General features: G+C 31.0%; 1 protein-coding gene across 2 annotated transcripts; it reads left to right on the top strand.

Moving 5' to 3' along the window:
* The first annotated feature begins 5,681 nt into the window (after positions 1-5,681).
* Positions 5,682-8,144, top strand: LOC129304996 (non-specific lipid transfer protein GPI-anchored 31). 2 transcript variants are annotated; one of them, XM_054944890.1, is made up of 3 exons: positions 5,682-6,201; positions 6,821-6,847; positions 7,701-8,144. In XM_054944890.1, exons 1-3 carry the CDS (start codon positions 5,853-5,855, stop codon positions 7,859-7,861), a joined length of 537 nt encoding a protein of 178 aa, XP_054800865.1. In that variant the 5' UTR covers positions 5,682-5,852; the 3' UTR covers positions 7,862-8,144. The 2 variants fall into 2 exon arrangements, with proteins under 2 accessions (XP_054800865.1, XP_054800864.1); XM_054944889.1 differs by having other exon boundaries at positions 5,684-6,201; positions 7,680-8,144.
* Positions 8,145-14,629: the final 6,485 nt, after the last annotated feature.

Here is a 14,629-nt window from a genome sequence, read left to right as displayed (position 1 = left end):
AAATCGGTTAAAGTTTAAATTTGGCAAAACAAATTTGTTTGATACTTTTTCAAATTAAAAAAATTTAATATGAATACTTTTAACTTATTGTGGATGTTAATTTTTTGCTCCAAATGTTTCTCTCTCAAAAGTGGTCCTCACTGTATTTTAGATTATGGGTAAAAGTAGGTTAGGCTATTATCAAGAGCCTATTTCAAACCAAGCTAAACCTATTTACTAAAAAGACTAGGCTAGATTTAGGTCTTTAATTAGACTTTTTAGATAAATAAGTTAGGCCTATTTTTACAAGGCCTAACCTACAAGCTTTAGAGGTCAGCCTATTTACATTGATATTATTATACAATATACTATGTAGATATAATATATAATATATAATATTTAATTTAAAATTTTGAATACAATAAACTCCATCTCCTTTCTTCAACTCCTTCTCATTCTTTTTCTAAATCAAAACTTGAAATCACTAAATGATTCTTCCTTAACTATTTTTTTATTTATTATATTTTGTATGATGAATTTAGAATATATCAGTTTCACCATTTTCTTTTTAATCAATATGTTGTTTTTCATTTTTAGTTTATTGATTATGTTTTCAATTAGATTGGATTTATGCATATATTGATTTCAATTTTGTTAATGTTGTAGTTGATAAGTTTTCTTGCTTATTATATATTTTAGTTGGCAAATCACGTTATACATATATAACCTTTAATAATCTTATAACATATATGAGACCTTTAAAGCTTATTATGTAAACTTATATAAAAGACCTACCTTTAAATAGGCTTTTAAACAATTTTTCAAGTCAAACCATGTTTTGGATAGGCTTAGGTCCGAGCTCTGAAAAAAAGCCTTTTATAGATTTCAGGCTAAACTCAAGCTTCTAATATACTATATAGGCTTAGACTTATTTGGCAAAAACCTAACTTGACTTAACCTATTTTCATCCTTATTGTCCATGTTTTCACGCTTTGTACATTGTTTCTTCTATTAACAATGAATCACATTTTTAATTAATTATATTTATGAATTAAAAAAATGGGAAAATGACAATAAAAACTCAATGAAATATACAAATAATAATGAGGCATCTCAAAATGTTATAATTCTTTTGAAAATCTTAGATACCTTTCTAACACTAATGATTTTATATTAAATCACTAAAGTGCCCCTTATTTGAAATAAAAAACCAGGTTTATGTTGAAAATTATAATTTTTTATTTAATTCTTGTGCTGCACAAAATAAAAGTTATGATTGTTTAAATAAAAATTATAACTTGTTATTTTCAAAACTTGAACTTCAATGATAAAAAAAATTTCATGTGAAAAGTTGTGATTTCTTGTTTAATTTTTGTGATTTAAAAAGTCAAAGTTGTAAATATTTAAATAAAAATTATGATTGATATTAGTTATTTTCAGTATTTATTTATCATAAAATAAATTTCAAGTAAAAAGTTGTAATTTATTGTTTATTTTTATATTCATAGAATAAAAGTTGAGATTATTTAAATAACAATTGTGATTAGAAAAATGGAGCCATACTTATTATCTTTTTAGTTTAAATAAGGGATAATTTAATCATTTTATATAAAATTATTAATATCATAAAGGTTCAACAAGCCATGATATTTATAAATTTTGAAAAGCATAATTTGAGTAATAGATTTTGAACCACTCACAAATGCTCCGCTCACCCAACTTTTCTCTTATATTGTGATATGGAGGGCGTATAAGCTCATTTTAATGTCGTAAAAGAAAAATATTAGCACAAGTCCACAAGTACTGTTTATTTTGATTTATTGTTTGTTATCACGTCACATTATCTGAGTTAGACCTCAACATAATATTGTTTTACTTAGAGGAGCAGATGACACGGCAGAATGATATATTTAAAAAAAAAAACTAAAAACTCGGAAATTACGTTGAATTCATATATCTACGCAACATTTTTGTTGGATTAAAAGAAATTTTCCCTCTCCACTGTTTGCGCGGAAGTATATGGTATCTTATTATTATTATTATTATTATTATTATTATTTTGCTATATAACATTTCTTTTTAGCACTTGAACATGGTATAATGTTACCCCTATATCACAAATAAATAGTGATTAAGTCTTATGGCCCATAGTTTTTTATATTATTATTTTTGGCTATTCTTTGTTTTAATTAATTTTAAATTTTTTAAATTTTAATTTAGTCCATTTTTTTTAAAATATCGATCCAGATAATTCTACAATCAAAATTTGTAATAGAAAATAAGTTTGCAAATATTAAATGTAACTCTTAAACTGTGATAATAATTTTTGTTTGTAATTATTTGAATTGATAGATATAACTATTTTTAAGAATAATTTTGTTAGGTGTCATTAATTTAATCTTTTGGGACTTAATTGTTACTCTTCCTTTACTAAAGAAGTGGAACATTGAAGGGATAATAATGAAATAGTTATCATTAATTTTTTTCTTAAAAATGTCTTATATTTTGAGTTTAAACATTAAATTACCTCCAAAAAATATTTTGTAAAATGGGATGGAGGAAGTAATTTTTTTTAGTATGCAAATGGAGTACTTTTGTTAATTAAGCATAACTATCTTTCTATTTAAGACAATCATTCAGTGCATAACTAGATATTAAATACAAGCACATTTTTTAATGAGAGTTTGAGCTTTAGTTTATTACTCCTCTTATCCCATTGTGGTAGAGATAGCATTTCTTTTGCCTATATTCATAGAATATTTCAATTATTATTGTCTTCATCTTTATTTTTTTTTGCCCTTATTAAATATTAAAAAGGTTATTAAATGTCAGAATATTTTATTTTCAAATACGTATATTAGATAAAATTAAAATTTTATTAAATTTTTAAATAGACTTAATAAGATTTTATTTTTTCTTAATTTTGATAAAACGTGCTAAAAATAACTTATAAATAAGAGCAGATGAAATATGCAATAAGAAACAAGGTTTAATTTTTTCGCTAGACTTAAACTCGTTGATGGTTAAGAATTACTTAAATGAGATTGGGTTCCTAAATCCATCATGCCACCCCTCGTGGCTTGTTTGGTACATATAATTGTTTTTTTTTTTAATGGAAGTGAAGGTGGGAGTGAACTATAAAAATATGTTTTGTATGTAGATAAAATTGGAATAAAAATTTTATTTAATATTGTATTTATATTTTGAAAATACTAATATACCCTTGAGAACAAAAATAGCCGATTCAACAAAAACACGACACTACCGCCATGGAGAACAAAATCTTCCAAAGAGACGGGGAAAAAAAAACAGAGAGGAATATGACAGTATTCCGTAGCCGCAAAATATTGCAGTGGTCCTTTTGCAAAGATTATGAAAGTTCCATATGCCTCTTGAGTTGTAATCAAAAAATAGTTAAAAGAGAAAGATGTAACAAGAACCAAATCGAAGCTAAAATCAAAACGATGATATAGCTCTAATTAATTTCAATGAGACTGACAATGAGAAGTGCACAATGGTTAGCAAGCAAATACGTTCAAGAATGAGAGCGAGGCAATGAAATTTGAGAGCAAAATACCCACATCTACAACCCAATTTTCTTCGCCGAAAAAGATGAAGACCTGAAAGTTGTTGCTGGGCGAAGTGCCGTGGTCGTCATTGTTGGCAGAGGACTGTCACTGTCACCGGTGGAGGGTTAGTGAGCTTGAAGCACCGTCGCATCTATTCGAAGTGAGAGTGAGGGGAGAAGCTTGAAGAGGACAAAGATGGCAAATGAGGAAGTAAGTGAGGGAGGAACCAAGTTTCATGGGTATGGAGAAGGAATTGAGTGCCGTCATTTTTTATGAAAGTAGCTTCCTCTCAGAAATGGGTTCTAGCATACCAAACATCCTATTTTTTGGGTTTCACATTTATTTTCACTTTTCCACCCCCAATTTCACTCTACCAAACTGGATTAGATTTCGTTTTGTTAATTATTATTCCAAAAATTTAGGTCTCAGTTAGGTCCTAAAACTCATGGAAATTAAAGTGTATTTTTAAACTCAAAAAACACTTATAGAAATAGTTGTGTATTGCTAGAGTCGATAATTTGGATTAAACCCAAACCTGCCAAAAAAATTTTGGGGACGGTTCAAAAGCAAATATATTTTTATGTTCGAGCTCGAAAAAATTCAGGTCAAACACAATCGAATTCAAGCTTGGCTGGAATATCCAAATAAATAGTAATAATTTTTTAAAATATAATAAATATTAATTAATTTTTAAATTTTATGTCATTTTATACTAAAATACTATATATTTGAAGGCATTACTATAATTATTTTTTAAAAAATTAAAAATATTTATATTTTCATTATTTTTAATGAATAAAATATCTCAAAATAATATTTAAAATATATTTTAATATTAATTTTTATATTTTAAGATTCAATTATTTTTTAAAAAAATTTTTGAGTCTTATACATCATTTGAGTATCCAAAAAATATATTTTATATTTTTATAAAAAAATTAATTTTAAAGTAAAAATTAAATTCAAAATAATTTTAAAAATAAAATTTGTGCATGAATTCTCGATCTACTATTAGATAAATATAATAAATAGAATAATATTTTTAAATAATTATTTGATTATCGTTTATGTCAGATTTGGCTAAAATTTAAGAACAAACTATTAAATATCACTTATATGTAGGGGTTAAACAATATAAAAAATTAAAAAAAATAATTTTAAAATAATAGCATTTTACTCATAATTAAATAATTTTATTTTATATAATATAATGATGGTTAATTTTTTTATATTATTAAAAAGGTATAGTTTATCTAAAAGTTATTAAGAACTTTGAGCTAAAGGCAATTATTTTAAGTTAGTGGTTTAACTGTAATTAAATTAAAATTAATTTAATCATAATTAACATAACATAATTTAATTAAAATATATAAAATAATTTTATATAATAATAATAAGAGTAATATTTAAATAATTAGGACATTAATTTGCAAGTAAAGAAAATATTTATGAATAAATTACATATAATATAACAAAATAGTAATAAAGTTAATTAATTAAAAAGTTGATAAGTTATTATTTTTTATTTTATTCTTTTAAAGTCAAAATATTATTTTGTATTTAACAGAATTATTTAAAAATTAAAATTGATTTAAAAAATAAACAAATATTTTTAAAAAGTTTCAGGTATTTGGACTAATCTAAATAAATTTAAAGTTTAAAAGTGTTAGTATCAGACTTGATTATATAAATTTTTTAAATTTTAAATTTAACTCGAATAAGTCTACCTAAATCATCGATTCTACGTATTGCCTTTATGCTTCATTTCATTTGCAAGAATTTGGGATGGGAAAAAGAAAAGAGAAAAGAGAATAATACTTCTTTTAGTTTTGAGTGTCGATGGAGGTCCCCATACTGGAGGCTAACATTTTCCTTTATTTAGTTGATAGTATTTTGATTTTTGAGAAAAATATTTTTTAAAAGAAAATGAAAAGTTACTGCATTAATTTGGTTGAAAGTGATTTTCTTAATGAGGTAAAAATAGACAGCCATACTTTGTTTTTTTAGAATAATTTTCTCCTATGGAGAGTGATATTGTGTGACACGTCGACAAACGCATTTCATCTCACCGGCTCTATGGTGACCGCATGGCAAGGCAACGCTTCACAGGCACAACACCAGCGCACCCCCCCCTCTCTCTCTCCCTCTCTAAAAATCCAAGCTTTTCCAAATTCCAATTATTCGTCTTGAACCCCATTACTTCCCTAATCTCTCCCACTTTCTTTACTTTAACTCCTCCACTTCCCAAACCTCACATTGCCATTTCCCACACTTCTTCTCTCTGTTCTCTCTCTCTCTCTCTTAATGGCAGCGAAGACCTCCCTCATTCTCTGCCTTGTGGCCATCTGGGCCGTCGCTCTGGTTCACGGCGCGTCGTCTTCTGCTCACCACGCGCCGTCGCCTGCCCCGGACTGTTCGAGCCTGATAACGAACATGGTGGATTGCTTGTCCTTCGTCTCTAGCGGAAGCAACACCACCAAGCCACAGGGTTCGTGCTGCTCTGGCTTCAAGACTGTGCTTAAGTCCAATCCTGACTGTATCTGTCAGGCATTCAAGAGCAGTTCTCAGTTGGGTGTCACCTTGAATGTCACTAAGGCTTTGACTCTTCCTGCGGCTTGCAAAGTCTCTGCCCCTGATTTTTCTAGCTGTGGATGTGAGTATTTCTTCTTCTTCTTTCTCTCATGTGGGTTTTCTCTGTTTTCTCTTTTTGTGCCTTCTTGTTTTTGAGGTGATTAGTAAGTCTGTGTTAGTATTTTCTTAGAATTGTTCGGTGTTCTGTACTGTTCTGTTGCAGAAAGCTTTGATTTTTATTCTTGTCTTTGATACCCGTTAGCATATCTTCACTCTTGGAATTGCACATTGAGTGCGTTATTCTTGATTTTTCATCCTCTCCTTGTATAATCTAGATTTCTACCTAACCCCAACCCTTTTTTGATTAATTTTTTTTTTTGGGAAAAAAAGGCATTTATGCATGGGTATATGAAGAACTGATCTCGAGCTTTTCACAGTAGGATTTTTTTATGGGTTTACTTACAAGCATAAATTATTTCTTGTGAATTTTGAGATGGTCCATGGGATATTGGGACATTGTGATGGGGAAAATTTCTTCCTGTTGCATACCTAAAATGTAGGGATCAAATACTTGATGGAAACAAATATAACAAAAAGTCCATTTCTGCGATGACTGATTTGTTTGTGAGTTTGCTTTGGTGTTTTATATATTTCTAGATTCTTCACAGATACTAATTAACTGTGGTTTTGTTGTTTTGCAGTGTCTGTAACTCCTGCTGCTGCTCCTGGTAGATTCTCCCAGTCTTCGTTAAATTATTTTCATGCGATTTCTACCATTTTATTTAGTTCTAACATTAAATTAAATGGAAGTCATATGACATTTACTAAATTTGAATGGCTCCAAAATATTAAGGCATCACGTTATATTGCTGGGTTTACTTTCACTCTCTTTTACTCACTATCTACTTGATATCACACAGACGCACACGCACACATGTTGATATGATTTGCCCTTGTGCCTTACAGATTTCTTTCATGTCTGCATCTGCTTAATGTAATTGGGCCTACCTCTAAAGCAAATGATGAGAAACTATGAGATAATTGATACTAGTCAAGATGAGGCGAATCTGATTCTGTATTATTTTCTTGTCTTCTTCACATTTTCCCAGTCCTTTGGAATTTAGCCTTTTGCTCTTTTGATTGTGATGAAGTAATCAATTTTCGATTGTTCTCTCCTGTGTATTATAGCAAATAACAAGAATCTTGAGTGCCAATGAAATAAAGATATGATCAAGAATTCAAGATACACTGAAACACAATATTTTGTAATTGATCATGTTTATTGACACAATGTCCTTAACATTCAACAAGGCCAACTTTTACATGCTAATCAATATTCTTGGCCCTCTACGAAGAGTTTATCCAGAATTAGATGTGCTTTGTGATAGATTAATTAGTTAGTTAGAGTTAGAATCTCAACATGAACTGAATAGTGAGAAAGTTGAACTTCTTGAGAGACAGAGTTCTTTGTAGAATTAATCCTTTACAACATGACAAACTGAGCTTGTCATCTGACATTATTGGTGGTTCTATCTAATGTGCTCCTTCCTTCTTCTGGAGGCATGTCTCCATCATCTTCAGCTGCAGTGCCCGGTATGTCTGGTTCAGGGGCCACGAGCGAGATATCTCCAACAGCAGCACCGGTGCCATCTCCGGGAAACTCAGCACCATCCATGGTTCCAATTTCAGCAGGATCATTGCTTGTCTGCATACTTGCAGCCATATTCTTCTCAGGCTTTTGAGAGCCAAGCCTCTTGCCCCATTTTGCATGATATTAGATAAACATGACATACGAGGCTGAGGGACTATATTGATGTTATCTGATCTGAGATTTATCTTAGCTATTTAACTTTTCCTCATTCCATGTGTGTGTGTGTGTGAGACCTTACCAGTAGATATTATTGTTCATTATGTGGTGACTCAGACTTTTGGTGCATGTACCTCTTTTTGTTATAGGTGTGTGTGTGTGGGTGGTGATGTGTAGTTGGAGAGAATGATTTGGTCAATGATAAGTTTATGGTGATACATGTTATGTGTTTATGAATGATTTGGTAAGAGAATGGTGTAGATGATGGGTGTGAATGAGGTCTTTGGAGGGGACAAGAACGTGTGTTTGCCATGAAAGCAAAGGTGTTGCTTTTTTTTTTTTTTTGAGCAAAAAGGTGTTGCTTACCCGTGCGAGTCAGGAGGACATGTTTCTGTGTTCTTGAATGTTGTCTGCGTGTTGGGTCCCAGCTCTTGCTATAGCAATGGGAGAGAACTTAAACAACCTCAGCTTTTATATATATATATATATATAGATGTATATACACATATATTTCTTTTGGATTAAAATATATGACATTAGTAACTAGTTGACAGTTTTATAAAAATATTAGTTGAAACTTTTTTAAAAAAGGAATTTAGATTTTTTTAATATTCTTGTTAAATATCTTATATTAGTATTTTGATAAAGATAATTAAAATTGTAATGTATCAGTCTTTTTTTTCAAAAAGTAATAGGGTTATAGTTGCAAAAATAATTATTAAAGTTACCTACTGCTTCATGTCTTATTGCATGTTCGGATTAGTCAAATAATTGGTTTTTTTATTTGAAAAATTGATTTTTCAGAAAATTGCCTAAACACCAATTTAATTAGATAATCGATTATTGAGAGAAAAAAATGATTTTTTTCGTAAGCTGTCTCTGAGCTCCTGGGCTTCGGAGGAGAAGGGAAGAGAATAAAACAAAATCTGATCAAGAAGTATGTGAGAGAATTATAAGAAAAGCTCAAGAAAAAAATTATGAAAAGGGTATAAAATTTAATAAAAATAAATGTAGACTCTCTTTTCTTTTTTTTTTTTGTCTTAATAAAATTCAAACTTTAAATTTTTAAAAAAGTTATTAGTATATATTTCTGCCAACCATCACACTTCACTTAACATTTGCTATAAACTAATTTAAATAAAATATTAATTGATAGAGAAAAATTAATTTAATTTAATTTAAAATTTAAAATTATTATAAAGGTTGTTGCAAAGGCTCAGAGAGAAAGAGAGATTGTGTCATTTGTTACATTACTATATTTTTATGTTGCCAAAATTTCAAGTCAGTGTTTAACATCTTCATCAAATATGACTCATATTCGTAATGTTATTAGAGATTAATTTGTATATTATCATCTTTATTAGTTATTATAAAATTAATGTTTGGTATTTAAGAACTAAATTTTTCTATTTTATTAAATTTATTTGAACTAAAATATATAAAGTTATTTATTTACGTAATATTAATATAATTTATAATTTTATAATTAATCAGATATATAATTTAAATAATATATTTTATTTCTTAAATAAAATTTAAAAAATTTAATAATATTAAATATAAATTTATCAATAGTTTAATTTTGAAAAACAATTTCCTTCATGGTAATTTGTACAACTAAGATTGATTCTAACTAAATTATCCAAACATATTCAATTATATTAAATTAATTTCAAAAAAACATTATTCAAACATATTGTGTTATAATATAATTAATTATAATCAAAATTAGTCATATTAATCAATTATTTTATAATCAATTATATCCAACTGAAATCCAATTGAGCTCTTAGATCAAATAAGGCTTCTAAAAAATGTTTTATATTGTGGCTCGAAAAGAATATACTTAATTCTATCCTATCCTTATTATAAAACATCTTTATTAGAACCAACCAAAGAAAAGTGGTTAAGTTATTAATTTTCTTTAAAAATAGAATAAAATTTAATTTTTACCTTTATTTAAATGAATTTTTGTTTCATATTTGTATAACATTTTCTCTCATAGTTAATGAATTTAAATAGGAGTAATATTTGAAAAATGTAATTAATATTTCATAGCATACCTTATATTAAGGATTAAAAAATGTTTCTAGAAAGTGTCTTGTAATAATAAGAATATGAGGGAATATATATATATATATATATATATGCTTAAAGATAAGTTAGCAATCCTAACAAAGCAATTATCTAAAGTCATATAAGATAAGTGACATGGAAGAAAATTTTCTTGATGGGAGCAAGGTATCTTAAATATTTCCTTAAAAAAAAATTCAAAGTGCTTTTCGAGTCTTACTTAAGTGTTAATTACTTTTGTACTTGTTGCCTTTATCAATGAAAATAATGGGGTGATTTAGAAGGAAGGAAATTTGATAATGATTTCTGAGTTGGAGTGTACATAGATTTTGCTAGTTGGTTAAAAAGCATTTACCTTAAAATAGAAAGAATCACTAACTAGTTAGTGTGAGTGGTAGAGGTATGGTGAGCAGTAAAGGTTCTCATCACTTGAATAACTAATTGAAGGGTTGAATTTCAATATATAAGAATTTAATTGGCAGGGGTTTATCTTTTACTTTCAGTACCTATTTGATATAATTTCTTTTCCAGAATCTACTCCTTATATTCATAAACAAAAAGAAAAAGAAAAAGAACCATCTAGTGTTATTCTGATTAGGAATTATAATAGCTAAGTATAAAGTTTCAAATATTTTTTGACTTAGATAATACTTGAATTTGACATGTAAATAAAAAAGAGAAAATTTAAGGGTCAAAGTGTTTTTATTTGTAAAGTTACTTAACAATATAACACAAGATGTACTGTACTTTAGTGTGAAATTCACAAAGACATTCCAACGTATCCCCTGAGCAACTTGACTTTAAAAATTGGGTTACCAGTTTTACGTTTGGATATACTGTTGCAATTTCTTTTCGGGTTAAAATTCAATGTTGGGAATTAACCATGAGAACATTAATTCCTTGACCTTTCACGTTTGTTGTCTTGTCTAGTTTTTAAAATATTAGTTGAGTCTTCCTAATCACAATCTCAATCTCCAATATCTCCTACAGGGTCTTAGAAGTTGTGTTCATTTAATATGAAGAGCTTTTGTAATATTGTACGAGAAGATGCAAATGGGAAAAATGTGACAAGTTGTGCCATGAAAGATGTGTTGATTCTGAATATCTCAATTCATATAGACAAGTAAAGTAATGTATGCGTACCTGAAGAATCCATGAGTGCTAGAGAGATCTCGGTTACCTCGAGTATAGGCAGGTACACAACCCACAGGTCCCCAGAGCCTTCAGAGAGTTCAGAGATAATAGAGGTAAAATAATGAGTCGTGTATTTGCGGTTACCGACTAATCGTCTTATATAGATCAGATCGATAACTGCCTTATTAAATAATTAAATAATTATATTATCTATTATCTCTGACTCAGTCAGTTAAGAGATAGGAAATAGCTGATGGCTACTGGGTTGTGGGTTGGGCCTCTGCCCATTGGCTCACTTGTGTGGTCCACCTATCACGGTCCACACAAGACCATAAGGACCAATTTATTGTGCTTATTAATTAATGCTAATTCATAAATAATATTCCAACAATCTCCCACTTGGATTGCATTAATTAAGCAAGTTGTATAAATAAGCCACAAATAAAATTCAGAAAATGAAACTCCACAAAATCACTGAATCCTATGGGGAAACAAGTGATATGCATAGCGTACCACAACAAAATCATTAAATCCTATAGGGATACAAATGATATAGACGCATCCAACTGAACTGAATATAACTCACAGAAGAAAATAAAGCCTAAGGAGAAATTGCAACATAAAAGGTTCTCAAACTCCCACTAAATTAGGGCATCAAAGGAATTCACAATACCCATACAAGTTATATGATTTTGAAAAACTTCTACAGGTAAGCCCTTAGTCAGCGGATCTACAAGCATCTGCATGCCAGGAATGTGTACCACACGGGTTTGAGACTCAGCAATTTTCTCTTTCACAAACATAAGTTTGATATCAAAATGCTTTGTACGACTAGAATTTCTGTGATTGTTAGCATAGTATACTGCAGATTTGTTATCACAATAAATGGTTAGAGGACGTGATATTGACTCAACTAGGTGCATGCCAGATATCAACTTCCTCAGCCATATAGCGTGATGTATAGTCTCAAAGCAAGCAATATACTCAGCTTCCACAGATGAAACTGCCGTAAGCGTCTGTTTCACACTCTTCCAAGAGACAGCTCCTCCAGACAACATGAAAATATAGCCAGTCGTGGATTTACGATCATCCAGACAAGAGGCAAAATCTGAATCTAAAAAGCCAACAATCTCAACATCTTCTGATCCCTTAAAGTCATAATCAGAATACCCAATAACCTCAAGAGAATTTGACCTTCTGTAAGTCAACATATGATCTTTTGTACCTTGAAGATACCTCATAACTTTCTTAGCAGCCTTCCAATGATCCGGACCTGGATCATTTAAGTATCGACCCAGTACTCCAATGGCAAAGGCTATATCTGGTCGAGTACATACTTGAACATACATAAGGCTGCCAACAGCGGAAGCGTATGGTATCTTTCTCATTTCAACCCTCTTCTTATCATCCTTGGGACACTGTAACTTTGACAACAGCTCACCTTTCTGTACAGGAGCAGGTGAAGGAGAACATGAATCCATTTTGAATCTCTTAAGTACCCGCTCAATATAAGTGGCATGTGATAAACCAAGAATACCACGAGATCTATCACGATGAATTTGTATCCCAAGAATGAAGGAGGCTTCACCCATGTCCTTCATGTCAAAATGGCAAGACAATAGGTGCTTTATCTTATTGAGGAAATTTATTGAATTGCTGGCTAATAAGATATCATCAACATAGAGAACAAGAATGGCAAAATTGTTTCCATCAAACTTCTGATACATGCACTGATCTGAGACATTCTCAACAAAATTGAGAGAGGTGATAACTTCATCAAATTTCAGATACCACTGCCTAGAGGCCTGTTTTAGCCCATAGATGGATCTCTTTAATCTGCACACTAGATGTTCTTTAACGGATTCAACAAAACCATCAGGTTGTGTCATGTAGACTTCTTCATACAAATCGCCATTCAAGAACGCAGTCTTGACATCCATCTGTGAAGATCAAGATCAAGCTGTGCAACTAAAGCCATTACCACTCTAAAAGCATCTTTGGTAGATACCGGAGAGAAGGTTTCTGTGTAATCAATACCTTCTTTCTGGTTATAGCCTTTAACTACAAGTCTGGCTTTATATCTATCAATTTCACCTTTAGCTCCTCATTTTGTTTTAAAGACCCACTTGCAACCCACTGGTTTAAACCCCTTTGGTAGCTCTACAAGCTCCCATACGTGATTGCGGTACATAGAGGCAATTTCTTCACTCATAGCCTCCAACCATTTAGAAGAATGCGAGCTAGAAATAGCCTCTTGGTAACATATTGGGTCTAAGCTATCAATAGCATCTGAATCAAATTCCTGCAAATATACCATGTAATCATCTGGAATAGCAGACCGACGAACCCTTTGGGACCGTCTCGGTTCAACAACCATATCCTTATCACCCTCTAAAGGTGGTTCATCCTGAGCTTCATTCTGATCCATGGCATTACTTCTGTCAACATGGGGAGTTGTCAAGATAGGCATAGGCAAAATGCTACTTTCGTCATGCAAGGTAATATGCCTAGGCACAAAGCTCCCACTATCTAAGGCATCTTCAAAGAAATAAGCTCGGTCAGATTCAATTACCCTAGTAGTGTGATTTGGACAATAGAATCTGTACCCACGAGATCTGATGCAATAGCCAATAAAGAAACCATCAACAGTTTTAGCATCAAGCTTCATCTGTTGTGGATTGTAAGGTTTTACCTGTGCTTTACAACCCCAAACTCGCATATGCTTCAGCACAGGAGTCCTTCTAAAATACAACTCATATGGAGTCTTTGGAATTGACTTGCTAGAAACTTGATTCAAAATATAAACAGCAGTTTTAAGTGCATCACCCCACAAGAATTCCGACAGTGAGGAGTGACTAATCATGCTTCTAACCATATCCATGAGAGTACGATTTCGCCTTTCTGCAACTCCATTTTGCTGCGGGGTGCTAGGCATAGTATACTGAGCTTCAATGCCATGCTCTTAAAGGTACAAAGCAAATAGCCCAGGGTTCCTTCCAGTCTCAGTATATCTCCCATAAAATTCTCCTCCTCTATCAGATCTCACACACTTGATCAACTTGCCAGATTTCAATTCGACTGCTGCTTTAAAGGTCTTGAATGCATTAAGGGACTCGCCCTTTTCACGCAAGAGTTCAATCCATCCATGACGAGAGTAATCATCCGTGAAGGTGATGAAATATCTGAAACTACCCATAGCCGGAGGCGTAATAGGTCCACAGATATCAGTATGGATTAGGTCTAAAGTGTTTTCAAACCTCTTTGCCCCTTTGATTCTAGCTCTAGCAGGGAATTTTCCCTTTATACAGTCAACACAAGTCTCAAAATCTGAGAAATCAAGGTCTCGTAAGATACCTTGCTTGATCATGCGCTCCAATCTCTTTCTAGAGATATGACCCAAACGACGATGCCATAACATAGAGGAGTTATCATGGGCCTTTGAAGTTTATGGCCAATAGCAGCATTGACATGAAGATTAGGAAGTTCAAGTGACCAA

Source organism: Prosopis cineraria, unplaced genomic scaffold (assembly GCF_029017545.1).
Source record: "Prosopis cineraria cultivar Desert tree isolate PC_DT_omini unplaced genomic scaffold, ASM2901754v1 PC3, whole genome shotgun sequence".
Taxonomy (NCBI): Eukaryota; Viridiplantae; Streptophyta; class Magnoliopsida; order Fabales; family Fabaceae; genus Prosopis; species Prosopis cineraria.
This window is presented reverse-complemented; position numbering and strand designations above follow the sequence as displayed.